Source organism: Anguilla rostrata, chromosome 12 (assembly GCF_018555375.3).
Source record: "Anguilla rostrata isolate EN2019 chromosome 12, ASM1855537v3, whole genome shotgun sequence".
In the NCBI taxonomy this organism is placed as follows: Eukaryota; Metazoa; Chordata; class Actinopteri; order Anguilliformes; family Anguillidae; genus Anguilla; species Anguilla rostrata.
The window spans coordinates 16321019-16339350 of record NC_057944.1 but is presented as its reverse complement, the minus strand read 5'-3'; the positions used below and the strand labels follow the sequence as shown (position 1 = coordinate 16339350).

Genomic DNA, 18332 nt, shown 5'->3' with positions numbered 1-18332 from the left:
TGTAGACTGGGCAGATGCTTAATTCTGCAGTTTGCGTGGGGTGCACTTCTGCCAAAGCGACCCCCTGCCTTGCTTTCCGTCGGTCTGCAGGGTCATCATAGGGATCGGTGGCAGTTCTGGCGGGGGCCAGCAGGTGGCAGCAGAGGATCAGTGCAGGCACTGGAGGGCGTCCTGGTGTGCAGAATTTCCCATCAAACGCAGGTTACGGGAGGGCACAGGGCCTTCCCCAGCCCCCTCCTTTGCAGCGAGGGAGGGGGTGGCCCGTGTGGGACCCCACAGCCTCGTTTAGGGGGAACAGACCCTCGCTGTGTCGCTGTGCCCCTCTTAATGAGCTCATTAGACGCCCTGTGACAAACAGAAGCTCGTTAGAAGCCCGAGCGCTTGTTATGAACTTGGGTGACTCTGCGGGAGGAGTGAAGGCCCCGCCTCCTCCCCGTCGGCCGTGTCACTCATCATTAGAGCCCCGCCCCACCGTGTTCCCTCACACAGGCTGGTGACTGAGGGAGGGTGTGGGGGCACCTTGTGTACAGGCACGTCGAGGTGATGGACGTGCTTTCCCCGGGCTGTCACTCGGAGATGCTGACAGTGAAACTTGTGTTGTCCGGAAAGGTCAGAGTGAGTCAGTGTCGAGATGTATGGAGACAGGCTTTTTCAGTAGAGAATCAACACAGTGAAGGGCAGGCCTTTCTCAGTGGATAGATGGTCATTTGGGGGAATCTGAACTGTTAACGAAGAGGCATCATTTCCCATTGACTCTTAGTGCTTTTGTGTAGTAATAAGCTGTGTAACTGCACTGCCTGGTAGTTACATACAGGCTGTTATTTCTAGCTGATCTCTGTGGTCTGTGCTGCTTGTTTGCCAGTAAATGGCAGTGATGGAGCCCTCCTGTATAGGAGTGGCCCTCTGGAAGGACAGACAGGGCCCTGCACGCTAACCCTGCGCTGGTCTGATGGCGCTTATCATCCTGCTACTCTGCCCTGGCAGATCACGGCTGCTCCTGCAGTTTGTCCTGTTATTAAACAGATTTCTGTCTGATAATCCACCTGCCTGCCCCTCGGCCACTTTAAACACAGACCTGTGTGCTCAACAGCGCCGCCCTGCTGCTTATTTCCCCACTACTGTGATGGGGCCATAAGCTGAATTCCACATTATCCAGGAAAAACCCAGCTAGCTTGTTTATACGCCATAGCAAGGGCTATGCTTGAGGTCGATATATAACTGTCCAGCTTCTGATAAAGATTGTGATTTTTGAGGATTTCTTTCTTGAAGATTTTGCCAAGTCCTTCGACCTTGGCCGAGCAGACTTTGGCTAATGTTTAAGAAAGGCCACCAGTCCTGCCAGCAGCCGTTGTAGTGTAGTGGCATAGTAGGATTCTGGCCCGGACATGTAGACTGAAGTGAAGCAGAGCCAAAATATTCATCAGTGAATTCACTGACAGACTTTATCTAAAGGCTTGCTAGAGTGAGAACAGTACACAGGTGACCAAGTCCTTGTTCTTTGTCACTTCCAGCTTTCTCTCCCGCTCTCTTACCTTATCCCTTCCCCCACCACCTCCTCACTCTTCCCACAGATCATCAGCACACCTCAGCGAGTTCAAAACTCAGGGAGCGTTCTTGTGGGGAGTCCCTTCACCCACACGCCCACCATGGTGGCCCAGGGCCGCCCACCTCAGGTTTCAGAGTGGACTCCCGGGTAAGCTGCCCAAATCTCACACCGTCCCCCTGTGCCCTCTTACCCCAAATCTCACCCTGTCTCCCTGTGCCCTCTTACCCCAAATCTCACCCTGTCTCCCTGTGCCCTCTTACCCCAAATCTCACCCTGTCTCCCTGTGCCCTCTTACCCCAAATCTCACCCTGTCTCCCTGTGCCCTCTTACCCCAAATCTCACCCTGTCTCCCTGTGCCCTCTTACCCCAAATCTCACCCTGTCTCCCTGTGCCCTCTTACCCCAAATCTCACCCGTCCCCTGTGCCCTCTTACCCCAAATCTCACCCTGTCTCCCTGTGCCCTCTTACCCCAAATCTCACCCTGTCCCCGTGCCCTCTTACCCCAAATCTCACCCCGTCCCCCTGTGCCCTCTTACCCCAAATCTCACCCTGTCCCCGTGCCCTCTTACCCAAATCTCACCTGTCTCCTTCCTCTTACCCAAATCTCACCCCGTCTCCCTGTACCCTCTTACCCCAAATCTCACCCTGTCTCCCTGTACCCTCTTACCCCAAATCTCACCCTGTCTCCCTGTGCCCTCTTACCCCAAATCTCACCCTGTCTCCCTGTGCCCTCTTACCCCAAATCAGAAAGCTTATTGCTGCCCACACTGCTCTACACTGTTGCTTTGACCTTTGCTAAATTAATCATATTTCTCTTTCTGTTTTGTTCTTTTCAGTGCCAAGCGTACTCACGATTTCATAGAGTCATATTTCTCTGACCGGTGAGTGTTCATTCATGCCTCCATTACATTATTACACAAGCTCGCCTGCACACACACGCACAGACAAGCTTGCACGTGCACGCGTCCACACAGGAAAATCATGGGTGGAACCTTTAGTTTTGTTTAACAAATTGTCTCCAATAAAATGGATTCAAAAGATAATGGTCTCTTCTCCTTTTCCCAGGGACACGCTCTGTGCAGGTGACTCATCCAGGTAACTGAAATTACCTCTTACCTGAGGAGTATCTTTCCACTGTCAGGAATCTACGGAAAATTACGGATAGACAGAAACCCAGTTTACATGCACCTGTTAAGCCACTCACACTCTAACATTCAAATATTCCTTCAAAGCTGCCGATCTGTTCATTTCCCTCTGTCTGTCTCTGGCAGACATGGTTTGTGTGTGAGAGTCACAGTTTGTGTGTGACGGTCAAAGTTTGTGTGTGAGAGTCATGGTTTGTGTGTGGTAGTCACCGTTTGCGTGTGACAGTCGGTTTGTGTGTGAGAGTCATAGTTTGTGCGTTATCATCATACTTTGTGTGTGAGAGTCATGGTTTGTGTGTGACAGTCGTAGTTTGCGTGTGAGTCACAGTTTGCGTGTGACAGTCAGTTTGCGTGTGAGAGTCACAGTAGGGACAGTAAGTAAAGAACAGAAATACTGAGGCAGCTAACTGCACAGTTGCAGCTCCTCTCTCTCTGTAGTATCTGTGCTGCACTTTATCTCTGTGCTATCTGACTGCTGACCAGCATGATCATGCAGGCGAGTGTTGAGAAATGGGCTCAATGGCTATAACACAGAAATGCGTATGCATGCGCTGAACGTATCTGCCACTGCGCAGCTGGACCTGGTGAGCAGGTGGTTTAGGAGATCTAAGTGAGTACGCTGATGTGTACTAGTCTGGGTGAATGTAAATGTGCTGCTCTAGTTTGATAGACAGGTTGGGATGATTCAGTAGATGAGGGTGGATACGTAAGTGAATTTGCTTACAGGGGTGTAGGGGTGGATGGGCAGGTTTCATTTCTTTTATTTGACCTTTATTTCACCAGGATATACTCATTGAGATTAAAAATCTATTTTTCCAAGAGCAGCCTGTCCTAGACGAGTAGCAACAAATCAATTACACAAAATTAGAGACAGTCAGCATATCTCAAAATACAGCAGTGAGGTTTGAGATGTGCTACCCAGATGTGATTTTCAGGATTAGCAGGTAAATGTTGAAGCTGAGGGACTCATTTGGATGTGGAGGTGCAGCTGTATGTGGCTGCAGAAACACAAGCTTGGTGGCAGTAGGAATGGAGGAGGATGCACGGTCGGGCGTAGGCGAATGTGCAGGATGTGCAGGTTTAGGTGGACGCAGCTGCAGGTGAAGGCAGCGCACTTGCTCCTGGGGCCGAGGAGGATTGTGGGTAATGAAATATTGAAGCCCCGAGAGGCTTCCTGTTTCCTGCCTGCGCGGTGCCCGGAGTAAATAATTCAGCGGCGACTCCGAGCGGCGGCGTCTGGCAGACTAATGAAGGCAGCGGACCTTTCGCTTTGTGTCCCCCTCCCCCTCCTCCGTGCTCACTGTCCCCCCCCCGTGGTTCTCTCCTCCCCTCTGTCCTGAGAGACAGCGCGCTGCCATTTCCTGTGTTAAGGTCAGGGAGGGATGCTCCCCTGACAGCTCCAGCACAGGGAGACTCTCACTGCTGGGCGGGGGGGTGGGGGGGGCAGGCGGGGGGCGAGGGGGCGGGGGCGGGGGGCGAGGGGCGAGGGGGGGTCCCCGGCCTCACGCAGCGGGACAGACTTTGACCTTCAGGCCCGTGACCGGTTCCTCAAGGTGCGTCAGATGATGAGTCCGGCTGCTGTGGAGCAGAGCATTGTGGGAAGGCGGTCGGCGTGCTGGTGGGGCAGGGAGCAGCTTGCTGGCGCAGGGCCCGGTTTGAGCACACGCGAGTAACCGCGCTGTAGCGTAGCGTCGCGCGTGTGTCTGAGCGCGCGCCCGTCTCAGCCTGTGTGTTTTAGTGGGGCGTAGTGGGAGTGTGTGTGAATGTGAGCTTCAGTGTTCTGTGAGTGATTGCTGCTCTTCTCTGGCCCTGCTCCCCTCCCCTCTCTCTCCCCCCCCCCACCATGGCTATTTTGCTGCCTGCTCTCCCTCATTATTCCCAAATTTCCCAAGCTGAGAGTCTGGAACTAATCTCCCCTGACAACTGGAACCCAAAGTGCCACCGCATAGCACAGCCCCCACCCGCAGTCCCTCTCCTGACAACCCTGCCCCCCCGCTCCCCACCCGCAGCCTATCTCCTGATAGCTCCCTAACCCCCCCCCACCCCACCTCCACCCGCAGTCCCTCTCCTGACAACCCCGCCCCCGCTCCACACCGCAGTCTATCTCCTGATAGCTCCCTAACCCCCACCCCACCCACCCCACTCACAGTCCCTCTCCTGATGCCCCCTCCTGCACAGTCCCTCTCCTGATGCCCCCCCACCCACAGTCCCTCTCCTGATGCCCCCACCCACTCACAGTCCGTCTCCTGATGCCCCCCCCCCTCACAGTCCTCTCCTGATGCCCCCCCACCTCACAGTCTCTCTCCTGTCGAGCCCCCCCCCCCACAGTCCTCTCCTGTCGAGCCCCCCCCACTCTGCTGCAGTGTGCAGGCCGATGCTTGGAGCAGTGCTTACGTAACTCCACTCTGCAGTGCTTTCATTAATATTACAGAGAGGCAGACCCTGTTCTGCGTCACTACATGTGCATTACACAGGGAGACCGTGTGCGTGTGTGCACTGTGTGTACGTGTGTGTGTACTCTGTGTGTGTGCGTGTGTACACTGTGTGCGTTTGTGTGGGTTTGAGTGATTGAGAGCTGTCTGTGTTTGTGTGAGAAGAGTGTAGTATCAGGTTTCAGATTGACTGGTCCTTTCCTCAGAGCACAGAGAAGCATGGCCATATAATGCAGTCTGTGAATCCTGTGAGAGAAGGACTTGAGGAAAATCTCTCTCTCTCTCTCTCACACACACACTTGAGCTCTCTCTCTCTCTGTCTCATCCCTTTTCTCTCTCTCACTTGAGCTCTCTCTCTTCCCTCCCTCTCCCTCCCTCAGTGAATCTTCTTTATGTATTGACGTCTTGTGGGCGTGATGCGCTTTATAGCAGGAAGTGCAGTGGAGGCAGGTGGGTGGAGGGAACTGCAGGAGTTACCATGGTGCTGCTTTTCACATGCACAGGAGAGCTATCCTGAGAGCCGGGCCAGGCCAGGGATGAGAAACGCGCCGCGCTGCTTATTCTGGTGCTGGCGTCACATACTCACAGATAACGTGTGAAAGTAGATGCAAACTCTGCTGATTCTAGTTTAAGTCTTATAGCACATCAGTGATGAAGCTGACAGTGGTGCTGTGTGTAAATGTTGAAGTGAGTTATTGGTTAGTGTTGACGGGCTTGTATTAGTGTTGAGTGTTTTGCCAGTGTAGGTGCTGAAGCCCTATGTTAAAAGACCAGGACCAGTGCTGGCTTTGTGCTAGTCTCGTCTGTGCCGGATGTCACGTGTGTGTGTGCATGTGTGTGTGTGTGTGTGCGTGTGCGTGTTTGTGTGTGTGTACTCGTGTGTGCGTGTGTGTGCATGCGTGCGTGTGTGTGTGCGTGCTTGTGTGTGTGTGCATGCCTGTGTGCGTGCGTGTGTGTGTATGGCTGTTGCAGCTTTGTGCTGAGGCGGCGTGCTCTCTCTCCTGCGCAGTAAAAGGCTGAAGAAGGGGGATAAGAATGGAAAGGGGCTGAGGCACTTCTCCATGAAGGTGTGTGAGAAGGTGCAGCAGAAAGGCACCACCTCCTACAACGAGGTGGCCGACGAGCTGGTGGCCGAGTTCGCCAACTCCAGCAGCCTGATGGCCGCTGACTCGGTAAGTCCTGTACCGGGGGCGGGTCAGAGGGCAAGGGGAGTGGTTTAAACTCACAGTGCAGAAGCACACCTCCCTGAGGAGCTGCAGTACCCCTGACTCCTGCTGTAAGTGCCTGTGGTCCCTGGTAGGCCCTGTTGTTTAGGTTTTTTACGTATTCTTCAAACAAATTTTGTCTGCAGATGAAAGGTATGGCTAGCCATTTTACATCAAGGCAAAACTTTATATGTGAAAGTACTGCAGTTTCTTTAGCATTTCTTTATGGGAAAATTTTACATTTGGAGAGAATATCTCTACATTGAAGTTGCTAATGTACAGTGCTCATGGTCTGTTCTTCTCAGTTGCATTGTAAACGAGTATTTATCAGGACATTTTACTATAGCAGTGAGAAACCCTTGCTGCCTAATGGCTGCAAAAAAAACAGAACAATCTGTTTTACGATCCTATGTACCAAACCCAGTTCCGCTCCCCCTTCCGTTTGGCCACTTCCTTCCCTTACCGCCAGTGTCATCCCCCTGCGGGGTTCCCCAGAGGAGCGGTGTGGCGTGGGCCGTGGGGCTCGGGCTGTGCCCTCTGCAGAGCCAGAGTCCAGCGCTGTCAGAGCCGCGCGCCGCGCGAGCCCGGGTCGCCACGCGGCGAATGCTTTCCCTTATTGTTTCTGACAGGAGGACTGCAGCTGCCTGCCAGAGAGCTAATCTGCTTACTCCCAGAGTTTCAATTATAATTAAAAAAAGATTTGGGACGGTTGAAGACGGTGCCACGGGGGAGGTCGTTAACGAGACGGTCGTTCCCCCGTCGCCTGCGTCCGTGCGCGTTTGTGTGCGCGGAGGCGCGTGTTTATCTCCGCTCGCACTCCTCCAGCAGGTGTACGACCAGAAGAACATCCGGCGGCGCGTCTACGACGCCCTCAACGTGCTGATGGCCATGAACATCATCTCCAAGGAGAGGAAGGAGATCCGGTGGATCGGCCTGCCCACCAACTCGGCCCAGGAGTGTCAGAACCTCGAGGTGGGGCCCCAGAACACCTCGGATCCACTGCCACCCGGGCTCTGACCTGAACCAGTAGTACAGCCGTATCCAAAATCAGTACTAAACAAGTAACAGTGCTGTTCCTACTCCAGTAACTAAGTCAATGCCAAATGTCAATTAGTGGAAATAGTGCCTTTTTTGAGGAGAGCAGACAGTCTGCAATCCTTATGTGTTTTTCACTTGATTGGGATGGGGAAAGTAGAGAGGGTTACAGATAGGGATGGGATCTCGGTACAGAATGTAATGGCTGGGAATTGAACCCCTGTCTCTGAAGGTTCACTCTATTTATTCTCTGAACCCTGGGGCAGCTGGAGAAACAGAAGCGCATGGAGAGGATCAGACAGAAGAGAGCCCAGCTACAGGAGCTCATACTACAGGTAGTGTGTGTGTGTGCATGTGCACCGTGTGTGTGTGTGTGCGTATGTGTGTGTGCATCTGCGTACATGCAGACACATTTGTTTGTCTGTGTGTTTGTCCGTGCCTGCTCTGAGCTGGGCTGTGGTCTGCAGTGGCAGGTTAGCTCAGTGCAGTGGATAGACCTGATTAGCACGTGACATGAGATGCTTCATCCCACCAACCCCTTTACCCCAGCAATCCGGCTAATGGATTAAATTAGCTCTCTAACGTACAGCCCCAGATAGTAAAACCTGAATTTATGCTCCACAGATTTACGCCAAATGCCTTTCATGCAAATGCAATTTAACTTTGTGTGTTTGCATTAATTCTGATTGGGGGGATAAAATGATAATTTACCAGTTCGCTGTTCTCTGTGCCTGGCCCTGCCACGGCCTGCTGGGAATTCCAAAGACCGTGAAATGGGGCTCTTCTGTAAGACAGTTGAGTATTGCAGTTTGCTCACCTAATAAATGAAAAGGCTGGCTCTCTGGGCTGCTGGGTGGCGCATCCTGTTAAGGGGCTGTTCCGGTGGGTGGGTGGACCCCAGCGCTTGGTGTGGAATCTGGAAAGTGGCGGTGGCAGCTGTGGCCGGCAGCCCCCACAGGGCGACGCGGTGCCCGCTGTAGCGTGTTCCAGGGAGGGAGGGTTTCAGTTGGCCGGGGTGCCGATAACGATGGTCGCATGGACCACCAGCGACCCCCTCTGGCCGATCAGGGGGTTCCCGGTCCGCCTGTTCATCTGCAAGCGAAAGCCTGCGCGACCCCCCGACCGCGAACGGGCAAAAAAAAGAAGTGGCGTGACATCACGAGCTTCGACGAGCAGAGCACGCGCTTGCTGTTGATGTCACAAATGCGGGATTGAGTATTCCAAATAGGGAGGAAAATGGGAAGACTAGAATTGAAACACCTCTACCTCCCCCCCCTCAAAGAAAACAGTTAAATTACAAGCAGCATTCCGCAGTTTGGCAGAAAGATGGACTCCATGGCTTAGCGCCCAGTCTGGAGGTGATTGCTTTTGTTTTTGCACTGTTGCAGTTTCAGTGATTTAGGCAGTGCTCAGAAGTCCGTTTCAGTAATGGGCCATGCTGGTCAGCACTGCCTGTATTTCACTGCTATAAGTGACATTCACCCTTCATCCATCCTCCTATCTTCTCCAGGCCAGAGTTATATAGGGCTGTTGATTTTGCTAAGTTCAGTTTTAATATTAAACTGTCATCCAGATAGCAGTAGCACAATTTCATGTTGCTTGATTACCTGGCGAGGGGGAAGAGTATAGATCATAAAACGATTGGTCCGAGTGAAGAGCTTCGTGGGACTTTACAGGTTACAGCACTTGGCTCTGATCTGGACTCTAAAGATGACATACTGCTTCTGATGGTGCCCTATTAGAACTGTGCCACTGAGAGCTGTGAAGTCTCCTAGCTGATGTATGAGTCTGATCTCCAAGAGAAGCAACGCTAAAGGTCTAGAAGACTTAGGGCACCCGGAGTAATTGGCCATCAGTGTCATTTACAGCCATTAACCGAGCAGCCTCAATTCTGTGATTGGCTCTCAAACCTGACCATTAACTGAGGAGTTTCAGTTCTGCTCTCAAACCTGACCATTAACTGAGGAGTTTCAGTTCTGCTCTCAAACCTGACCATTAACTGAGGAGTTTCAGTTCTGCTCTCAAACCTGACCATAAAACCCAGTCCAGCCAGTTGGGACTGAAGCTGATGGTGCTTGTTCAGATTTAAACCCAGTTAGCATATCGTAAGCATTTTTATGGTTTCATATGTGTGCATGTGTGTTTGTGCACAAACTGCATTCCTAATTTCTGTTCCTTTTCTTACGGCGCTGCTCAGCAAATCGCCTTCAAGAGCCTGGTCCAGCGGAATCAGGCCAGCGAGGCGTCCTCCCAGGCCCCGCCCCCTCCCGGCTCCGTAATCCAGCTGCCCTTCATCATTCTCAACACCAGCGTTCGCACCGTCATCGACTGCTCCATCTCCAACGACAAGTGGGTGCCCCCCCCCCGCCCGCACGTCAGCCACACCACTGCAGAGCAGCAGTGGTACACACTGTACATGATGGAACTCTGGGCTGGTTCTTGATGAATAGGCAGCTGTGCTCTAAGCGCGGGGTCTGTGATGTCTTTGGTGAACAGCAGTGTTGGTGTGGGTGCTCAGCTGCCCCCCTGCCCTTGCCCTGTGTTTGAGTGTCGCGTGATTCCTGGCAGGTGCGAGTACCTCTTCAACTTCGACAACACCTTTGAGATCCACGACGACATCGAGATCCTGAAGCGCATGGGCATGTCCCTGGGCCTGGAGAACGGGAAGTGCTCCCCAGAGAACCTCCGTGTGGCCAAGTCCCTCGTCCCCAAGTCCCTGGAGAGCTATGTCACAGGTGAGACCTCCTCCAGCACACACCACACACCACACACACACACACACACACACACAAACACACACACACACACACACACTCTGGGCATTATGCAGCCAGACTGTTCAGCTCACCTATTAGGGAATAGCTGGTAGTTGCTTTGGTTTTGAGGGCATTACGTCATTGGCATGAATGTGGTTGTAGTTTTCAGTACTCCCCAGCATATGAAGCAGAGAAATCCCTTTGAAAACTCTGTGTTAATAGTTGTGAAAAGCAAAGGGTTGTCTAGGTAATATGGAAAACCCAGTTGAGACACTGGGTTTGAACTGCTGTCCTCCTCTTCTTCTCCATTCAGGTATGGCCTCTGGCTCCACCCACACCAGGTACGTGCTTTCATCTCACTGTTACAGTAACACCAAGCGCTAACGTAACTGGTAGCTCCATAGCAACACTACAGTCATGACTTTGTACCATGACCACAGTAATAGAGTGACTAGTAGCTACTCACCTGATTCCCACAGTCACAGAGGAGCGATGAGATTTAGCATGGCTCGTGTGAGAGCAGGAGTGCACTTGCTTCAGCTGCAGTGCCCCCTGCAGGTGGGGGTGGTATAGCTGTGACATAGAAGGGTAGTAAGATTGCTGCTTTGATTGCTGGATGAAAAGGGAGTAGAAAATGCTTAAGCATTCTGTCAGAATTTTAGACACTGTGCAGCAGGACTATATATAGTTTCAAATATACTTTACGAAAAGTAATAACTTGAAATGAATAATTACCTCTCTCTGGAAGCAACTCATCAAAACAAATTGAAAGATTGCACAAATATTTAAATATTTATGAAGCAGTTGTAATACAGTGAACTCCTATAAACTGTGTTTTTGCATATAGCTGCTTAATTATATCCTCACTTGGAATCCTCAGCCATCCCCATCCGCCATGTTCTAAATGTGCCTATGGACCGTTTAAAAAACACAGTATATATTTGCATTTTAAATATGTTTTTGTGTTTTAACCCATCAATATGTAAATACTGAAATTGTTTTTAATGGATCAGTATTTACTACCCTGTAGGTGAGTACTTTATTTGAATACTTTTGAGGAGTTCCACCCAAAGCCTGGAGGATAAACCACATATTTGCCTTATGCACTGGCTCCCTGCTGTGGTTCTGTGAAAAGAGGGAGAGTTGCCACTGTGTCTGAGGTGCCTGACTGGTGCCCTTTGCTTTCGGTTTGATGGAGGTAGACTCCCTGTGTCTTTAGTGGGAAACCTCTCAGAGGGGGGGGGAGAGTGGTGAGATGTGTGTGTGGAGATGAGAGAGAGAGAGAAGAGAGAGAGAGAGAGAGAGAGAGAGAGAGAGAGAGAGAGAGAGAGAGAGAGAGAGAGAGAGAGAGAGAGAGAGAGAGAGAGAGAGAGAGAGAGAGAGAGAGAGAGGAAGCTGCATTACTTTAGTGTGTGTGGATTAGGTGGTGGAGCTGTGCTATGCCTGTGTAACCTTTTGGCTGAGCAATTATGTGAGTGTTTATAAGAGATTATCCTTATCAATACAGTGCTCCTATGTCTATATATATATATATATATATATATGTATATGTATATGTATATAACACACACACATACATATATCTATATATATAAAATATAGGTATGTGTTATAATTATGGAAGGCACTGCGTATATATATAGTGTGTGTGTGTTTGTGTGAGTTTGTATGTGTGTCTGTGTATGTATATATATATATACATTTCCAAAAGTATGTGGACACCTGAACATCACAGCCATATGTGCTTGTTGAACATCTCATTCCAAAACCACAGGCAGTAATATGGATTTAGACCCCCCTTTGCTGCTGTAACAGCCTCCACTCTTCTGGGAAGGCTTTCCACTAGATTTTGGAATGTGGGGATTCGCTTCCATTCAACCCCAACAGCATTAGTGAGGTCTGGCACTGATGTTTGGCGATAAGGCCTGGTTTGCAGTCAGCAATACAAATTCATCCCAAAGGTTTTTGATGGGATAGAGGTCAGGGCACTGTGCAGTCAAGTTCTTCCTCACCAAACTCAGCAAACCATTTCTTTATCGCTTTCTGCTGCCACAAAGTTGGATGCACACAATTCCCTTCACTGGAACTAAACCATGAAAAACAGCCCCAGACCATTATTCCTCCTCCACCAAACTTTACTGTTGGCGCTTTTCAGCCCAGTATAGTTGGCACTATGCATTCCGCTCAACGCAGTTTCATCTGTCAGACCGCCAGATAGTGAAGCATGATTCGTCGCTCCAGAGAACGCGTTTGCACTGCTCCAATGAGTCCATTTCAGGGTGGCTATGTATAAATATATACATACATAAATGTATACACACGTGCACACACACACTCCTATCAACGGGCAAAAGGGCATTAAAATCTGCGGGTCAGAATTGTCCTCGTTACTGGGGCTGTTTTTGGGGCTGTTGCAGTTCCCTGTCCGGCCTCTGTGGGGATCAGGACTGCTCGTCTCTAAGCGGGGCCCAGAGCCGCAGCCACAGCAGCACCGCCGCCTCCCACGCCTCCGAGTCGCGCGGACAGACGCCCAGCTCCTTCAACGAGGACGAGGAGGAGGAGGAGGACGAGGACGACGAGCCTTCCTCCCCCGAGTGACTGGCGGGTTAATCATCCAGCCAGCCGACTCCCGCCCCAGGGGCAGGACTCCTCTTCCCGTCCAATCAGAGAGAAGAACACGACCGCAGGAGGAAGAAGACGGGAAACAAGCTGCCTCAGTAGTTTATATTAAGAGTTTTTTAATGATAAATCTCTCTCTCAGTCTGTAGGCATAGGGAGCTGTGAGTTCAGTGCAGGGGTTTTCTGTGTGTGTGTGTGTGTGTGCTGGGGAGGTGCAGCTGGGTGTGAGTGATATACGCTTCTTAATGCTTGTTTTCACAGCAGGTGCCCATATTTATCCCACTGTCTCTGAACTCTTCATGTTTTTCTTTCTCTGTTTAACTGGATATTTTTAAAGACAATTATACATATCTCCATATTTATATTTCCCCAGCTAATGTCAAACCTGAAAACATGTTTAGTAATGTGTTGTTTATGCTGATTTTGTTTTTATTTTGTTCCCTTTTTGGGGACGAGGGAGGCATTCCCCCAGTTTAGTTAATCTAACCCTGAGGTGTAAGAGCTGAAGTTTAGGCCAGAGGCCACCAGCCCCAGTCCTGGAGAGCAGGAGAGCAGCAGGGTGGCCTGATTTGTTTTCACCTTCAAAGCAGCTACACGTTTAAGGCCAGTAAGCCATCTGAGGTGAGCTAAGTGTGTATTGAGCAGCTTTGATTGGTCACTGAAGAGCTGAGTAACAGTAGGACTCTGCAGACTCTGACTCTACAGGCCCGGAGCTGGGGACTCCAGCTTTAGGCTGATAGAAGGGAATTTGTTGTTTTTTTTTTTTTTACACAGTGGCAACCAATGCCATTCCTGGAGATCTACCGTCCTGTAAGTTTTCTCTCCAGCCCTACAAAGCACACCTCATTCAACAGCTAGAGATCTTGTTGAGCTGCTAATTAGTAGTGTCCGGTGTGCCAAATTAGATTTGAAATGAAAACCTACAGGATGGTAGATCTCCAGGAGCAGGGTTGGTTACCGCTGCTTTAACAGAACAAAAATCACCCATTTTGTACACATTTGCTTTCCATCTGCATTTCTTTTTGCTAATTCTCATCAAAATAACCCAGTGTTTTTCCTTGACAAATAACTGCCCATGACTGCATTTGAATGGGAACCTAAAGACGAGTCCCTCCACTGTCACCTGACTTTGGGCCCTCTGTAAAAGGAGTGTGCGTTCGGATAGACCCCGACCGCACTGCCTGGCCTGCCACACCCCCATGTGACCCTACAGACATCCACCTTTCTCTCGAGGCACAGAGGTTACAAACAGCGAATCCTTTCGAACTCTCACCTCAGCATCTGCAGACGTTTCTTCCACGGGAAAAAATATGCTTGTACTCCTTAAGGTCTCCCCAGAGTGTGTGTATATGCCATTTGCAAGTATAACGTTGTATGTATATATACGTATATAAACATAATTTTTGTTTATTTGTGTTTCTGTATTTTTTTATAATTGATTGTGTGCCTTGTTACATCCCGTACATGCATGTATAAATGAGCATGTACACCAGGCGTTCCTGTGCGTTGCCTGCAGTACCGTGCAGTGTGCAGAAAGGCTTGAGCATGGAACGTGTGTAGTGTATTTGTTTCCAACTCGGGTGGCGATTAGCGGAACATAAAGCGTACGCTATTTTTTTATTTTACGATTTGCTTGAGATTAAGAAATTTGGAACTACGGCCGTGCTGTGGTGGGTAGTCCCCCCCCCCCCCCAATTTCTTTAAAGAATTTTTTTTTAACGTATTGTTCATTTTGAGGAAGGTTAACACTTTTTACAGAATCACAAATGATACCATATTTCAAAACTTTAAACGTAATCATTTTCTAATAACTGAAAAAACGTTCAACGGAAGAATTTGGTAAATATGAACATACATATGACTACAGATCTGGCTTAGCAAAATTGAAAGTTCCTGTACTGTATATTACTGTCTCATATCAAAAGTATGCATTTTAATCAGTGATCAGTTGTCAGGCCACAAAGTTTCATCTACATGACAAAGAAATTCCCCGAACTGGCAGAGGGAACTCCCGTCCTGTGTGCTGGATCTGTGGCAGGCCTGGGCTCTGAAGCAATAGCAGGTGGCTGTCATGGCCTGAGGGGTGCCATGTGCCAGCGTGCATGCAGGGACAGTGCGAGCCCGTAGAGCCAGGCAGGGAAGAGGTGCTCAGTGGCGTTCAGAGAAGGTCAATATGATGATTCTGCAGCGCTGAAAAGGGAGTCATGTGCGTAACCTTGTATGCTCAAAATTATAATGTTGCCTCTGTGCCCTGCCCAGTCATTCTAGAATGACTGGGAGGGGGGGGGCAAAATCCAGGATCTAAATTAGTAATTTAATCCAGTGCATCAGTTCTGTAGCCAGTTACAAAGCCCAATACACTAGTCTATCTGTCCTGTCTCATACAGCTGGCTGACTAGCTAGCTACACTAGTCAAGTGGCATCACTGGTCATGGTGGTAGAATTCATTTTTTGATACCTGCATGCAATTTTTCCCATTCATAGGATCACAGTCATTTTCCTATATAGTGTCAGACTTTATATGGCTTTGGTGCTGATTTAACCCCCTGAGGTAGGATTAAAAACATGGGCTCTCCTTTAAAAATAATAATAAAGACATCTCATATGGGAACTGTTCTATGAGAACATAGTGAACTGTATTGGAATCACTTTAGCACCACTTAAATTATTATGGATGAAGGCCAAAGATTAAATTAATTACATTACTGGCATTTGGCAGACGCACTTATCCAGAGTGACGTACGCACGTTTTACATTAGCATCTACTGTACACAGCATCCGTTTAAATTCAGCTGGATATGTATTGACGCAATGCAGGTTACGTACTTTGCTCAAGGGTGCAACGGCAGTGTCCTTCCCTGGAATTGAACCTGAAATGTTACAAGACCAGTTCCTTACCCATTATACTTCACTGCCGCCCAAATTCGAAATGGTGTCCTCATGCTTCATGGCTACGTGTTCTAGAAGTGAAGGCGGCACTGATTTCTCTTGGCAGTTCAGAGGGAACGCTGATTAAAGGAAGCAGATACTGCAGACTTTATACTTCAGTTTATATTTGCAGCTGGAAGCTTGCATGTAACATTGGCTTCATAATTCTTTGACTGGTGCTGGGAAAAGCGTTAGCATTAAACCCTAACATCACCCCTGTGCCCTTGTTACAATGTGCTCTCAGATCTGGAATGTTTTAGTCTGCCCATGTATATCCTCTGATGGAGCTTTTTGCCCATTTGTTCCCAGTGCAGTTTCATAAATCAATATGTTGATGAAATAGTTGAGGTAAGAACCAGACCACTATGCACCACATCTTAGTGGACATAATATGGACCAGTCATAATGGTGTACGTCATGCACATGCTGTGAGTTCGCCTGCTTGCCACGATTATCAAAGTGGCATATATTTAGTTCAGATGAGGCGAAAATCGAATGTTTTGCCGTATTATCCTCATCAGTGAAATGGTACTGTATGCTAGTGGCAGTATTGTATACCTAACTATGAGATCACCACAGGTATACAACCTAATTGGAGAGAAAGTACCAAGAAAGCAGAAAATGATAATGATGTGAATATGAGAGTCTGGGATATTAGAGCACTAGTGTTTTAGACTGCAGTGTGTTTTTCTTACAGAGTTTGTTCTGTAGTTAAGCTGGTCACATGGTACATGTTCAGCTCATGCTCAACTCTTGATCGTGTTCAACTAAAAGGCATCGTGTTTTCGTATCGACGGAGTGTAGCACAGCGGGTAAAGAACTGGACTTGTAACCGAAAGGTCGCAGGTTTGATTCCCGGGTAGGACACTGCCGTTGTACCCTTGAGCAAGGTACTTAACCGAAATTGCTTCAGTATATATCCAGCTGTATAAATGGATACAATGTGAAATGCTATGTAAAAAAAGTTGTGTAAGTCGCTCTGGATAAGAGCGTCTGCTAAATGCCTGTAATGTAATGTAATGTAATGTATAAGCCTCTGTTTTCAGACAGAGAGCATAATTCAGGAAACAAAATCCTGCATGTTCATGAAACTTCTTGATCCTTCCCAGAGCAATATGACTTGTGCACATTTAAGGAAAAACAGCTTTTGAAAGTTCAAAGTAGGTTTAGTGCTCAACAAATCACTGACCTCCTAATCACTACTTCTGTAATGAACCGGCAAACTAAAAGGTGTCTTCATTGATAAGAAAAAAAGGTAGGTTTGATTCCCATGTGGGCCTCTGTTGTTGTCCTTTAACCTGAATATTTTCTGTAAATATCCAGCTGTATAAATGGATTGCACATAAGAGGAACGTACGCTGGGTAAGTCCCTGAGTAAGAGCGTCTGCTAAGTGCCTAAAAAAACGAATGGCTCGCAGCGGCCCTTGCGTTTGCGCAGGATGCAGCAGAGTGGAATGCCCTCTTTGCGTGCTGCCCTGCAAGTCTCAGAAGGCTGGTGTCATCATGCTTAGGCTGACGCAGCAGAGCAGCACAGGTCAAGCTGCACCAACGCATCGCTGCTGAAGCAAGTCTCGTCCTAGTCCTCGCACTAACGTAAATGAAATTAAACGGGCATGAGTATATCAAACATGTATGCCCGGGGTCTTCAGAGAGACTACCCAGAGTAGACACTGGAGCACTAATACAAGATAAAGCTCTTTTATTGAAATAAACGTGCTTTATTTTGTATGTGTGCTCCAATCACTGCGCCCTCACCCACAGGGTAAAAAAATCTGTGATACCCAACAATAGTGCTGTGTTGTACAAACTGTACAATACTGTTCTAAATTACCCTCACCCAAAACAGACAGGTATAATCCTCCATGTAATGTAACTAACAGTTGGCACTACATGGGAACAGGTGACCTGACACATTAAAAAGTTCAGATAAAATTTTTAAAAATCCTAATAGCATTAGGCTACCTTCTGTCAGTTCAAGTGTGAAGCTCGGCCATTACAGAAGACCAAGTTAAATACAATGGCTTGAAGGGTGTCGTGTATGATAACTTCTGTATTTTCCTCTGCCATTATTTCAAAAAGTAGAATTGCTTTTAAAATAGACACATATCCTTTCCCCTTTAATGTTTCTGCCCCTGAGAAAACAGTAATAGTGTCGTTGTAGATTTTACTTCTACAAACACTGTTGCTGGAAGCCTACCAGACTACAATTCTAAATACTTTTTTACTTTTTAGGGTCCCCACTTCTGTTTTCATTTCTTCAACGGATAGGCTACATTGTAGAAAGACAGATTAAACATCAAATGGAAGACAGCTGATCAGTTTGCCAGACCCAGAGACAAGATTATAGGCTATTTTCTATAGGCAAAAAATAAACTTGAGCAAATAAAAACAAATTGTATTCCCAAAAAATGAAAGCGTTTTACACCTCAGCCATGTTCAGTTAGAACGAAGAATACATTTAATAGAAATAGCTAAACATTTGAACTTAACATCGCATATACCACACACTCTGGGGAAAACGTAGACTAATTTAGCTGCAAGTTGTAGGTGACATACCGACAAACACGTCCAGAGCAAAATGACGGCAATCCATGTTGAAAAACGAAAGATGTAAGAATTTTTCAGATGCAGGCTGCGGATCTGTGCATCCCCACAAACCGTAAAAA

The 18332-nt window shown here is 48.5% G+C and overlaps 1 protein-coding gene across 10 annotated transcripts in view; it reads left to right on the top strand.

The window, feature by feature from the left end:
* The window catches only part of tfdp2 (transcription factor Dp-2), a 30491-nt gene extending 16343 nt beyond the window's left edge, over nucleotides 1-14148 (top strand). For 5 of the 10 annotated variants that reach the window (XM_064302956.1, XM_064302950.1, XM_064302957.1 and 2 more), the window contains 10 exons: nucleotides 1512-1693; nucleotides 2383-2427; nucleotides 2612-2641; nucleotides 6133-6295; nucleotides 7154-7300; nucleotides 7630-7698; nucleotides 9561-9712; nucleotides 9932-10098; nucleotides 10433-10460; nucleotides 12537-14148. In XM_064302956.1, the coding sequence (XP_064159026.1) occupies nucleotides 1512-1693; nucleotides 2383-2427; nucleotides 2612-2641; nucleotides 6133-6295; nucleotides 7154-7300; nucleotides 7630-7698; nucleotides 9561-9712; nucleotides 9932-10098; nucleotides 10433-10460; nucleotides 12537-12717 (1164 nt within the window). In that variant the 3' untranslated portion in view covers nucleotides 12718-14148. The remainder of the gene's footprint in view (nucleotides 1-1511; nucleotides 1694-2382; nucleotides 2428-2611; nucleotides 2642-6132; nucleotides 6296-7153; nucleotides 7301-7629; nucleotides 7699-9560; nucleotides 9713-9931; nucleotides 10099-10432; nucleotides 10461-12536) is intronic. The other 5 variants (XM_064302958.1, XM_064302954.1, XM_064302955.1 and 2 more) reach the window with 3 other exon arrangements.
* The last annotated feature ends 4184 nt before the right edge of the window (nucleotides 14149-18332 follow it).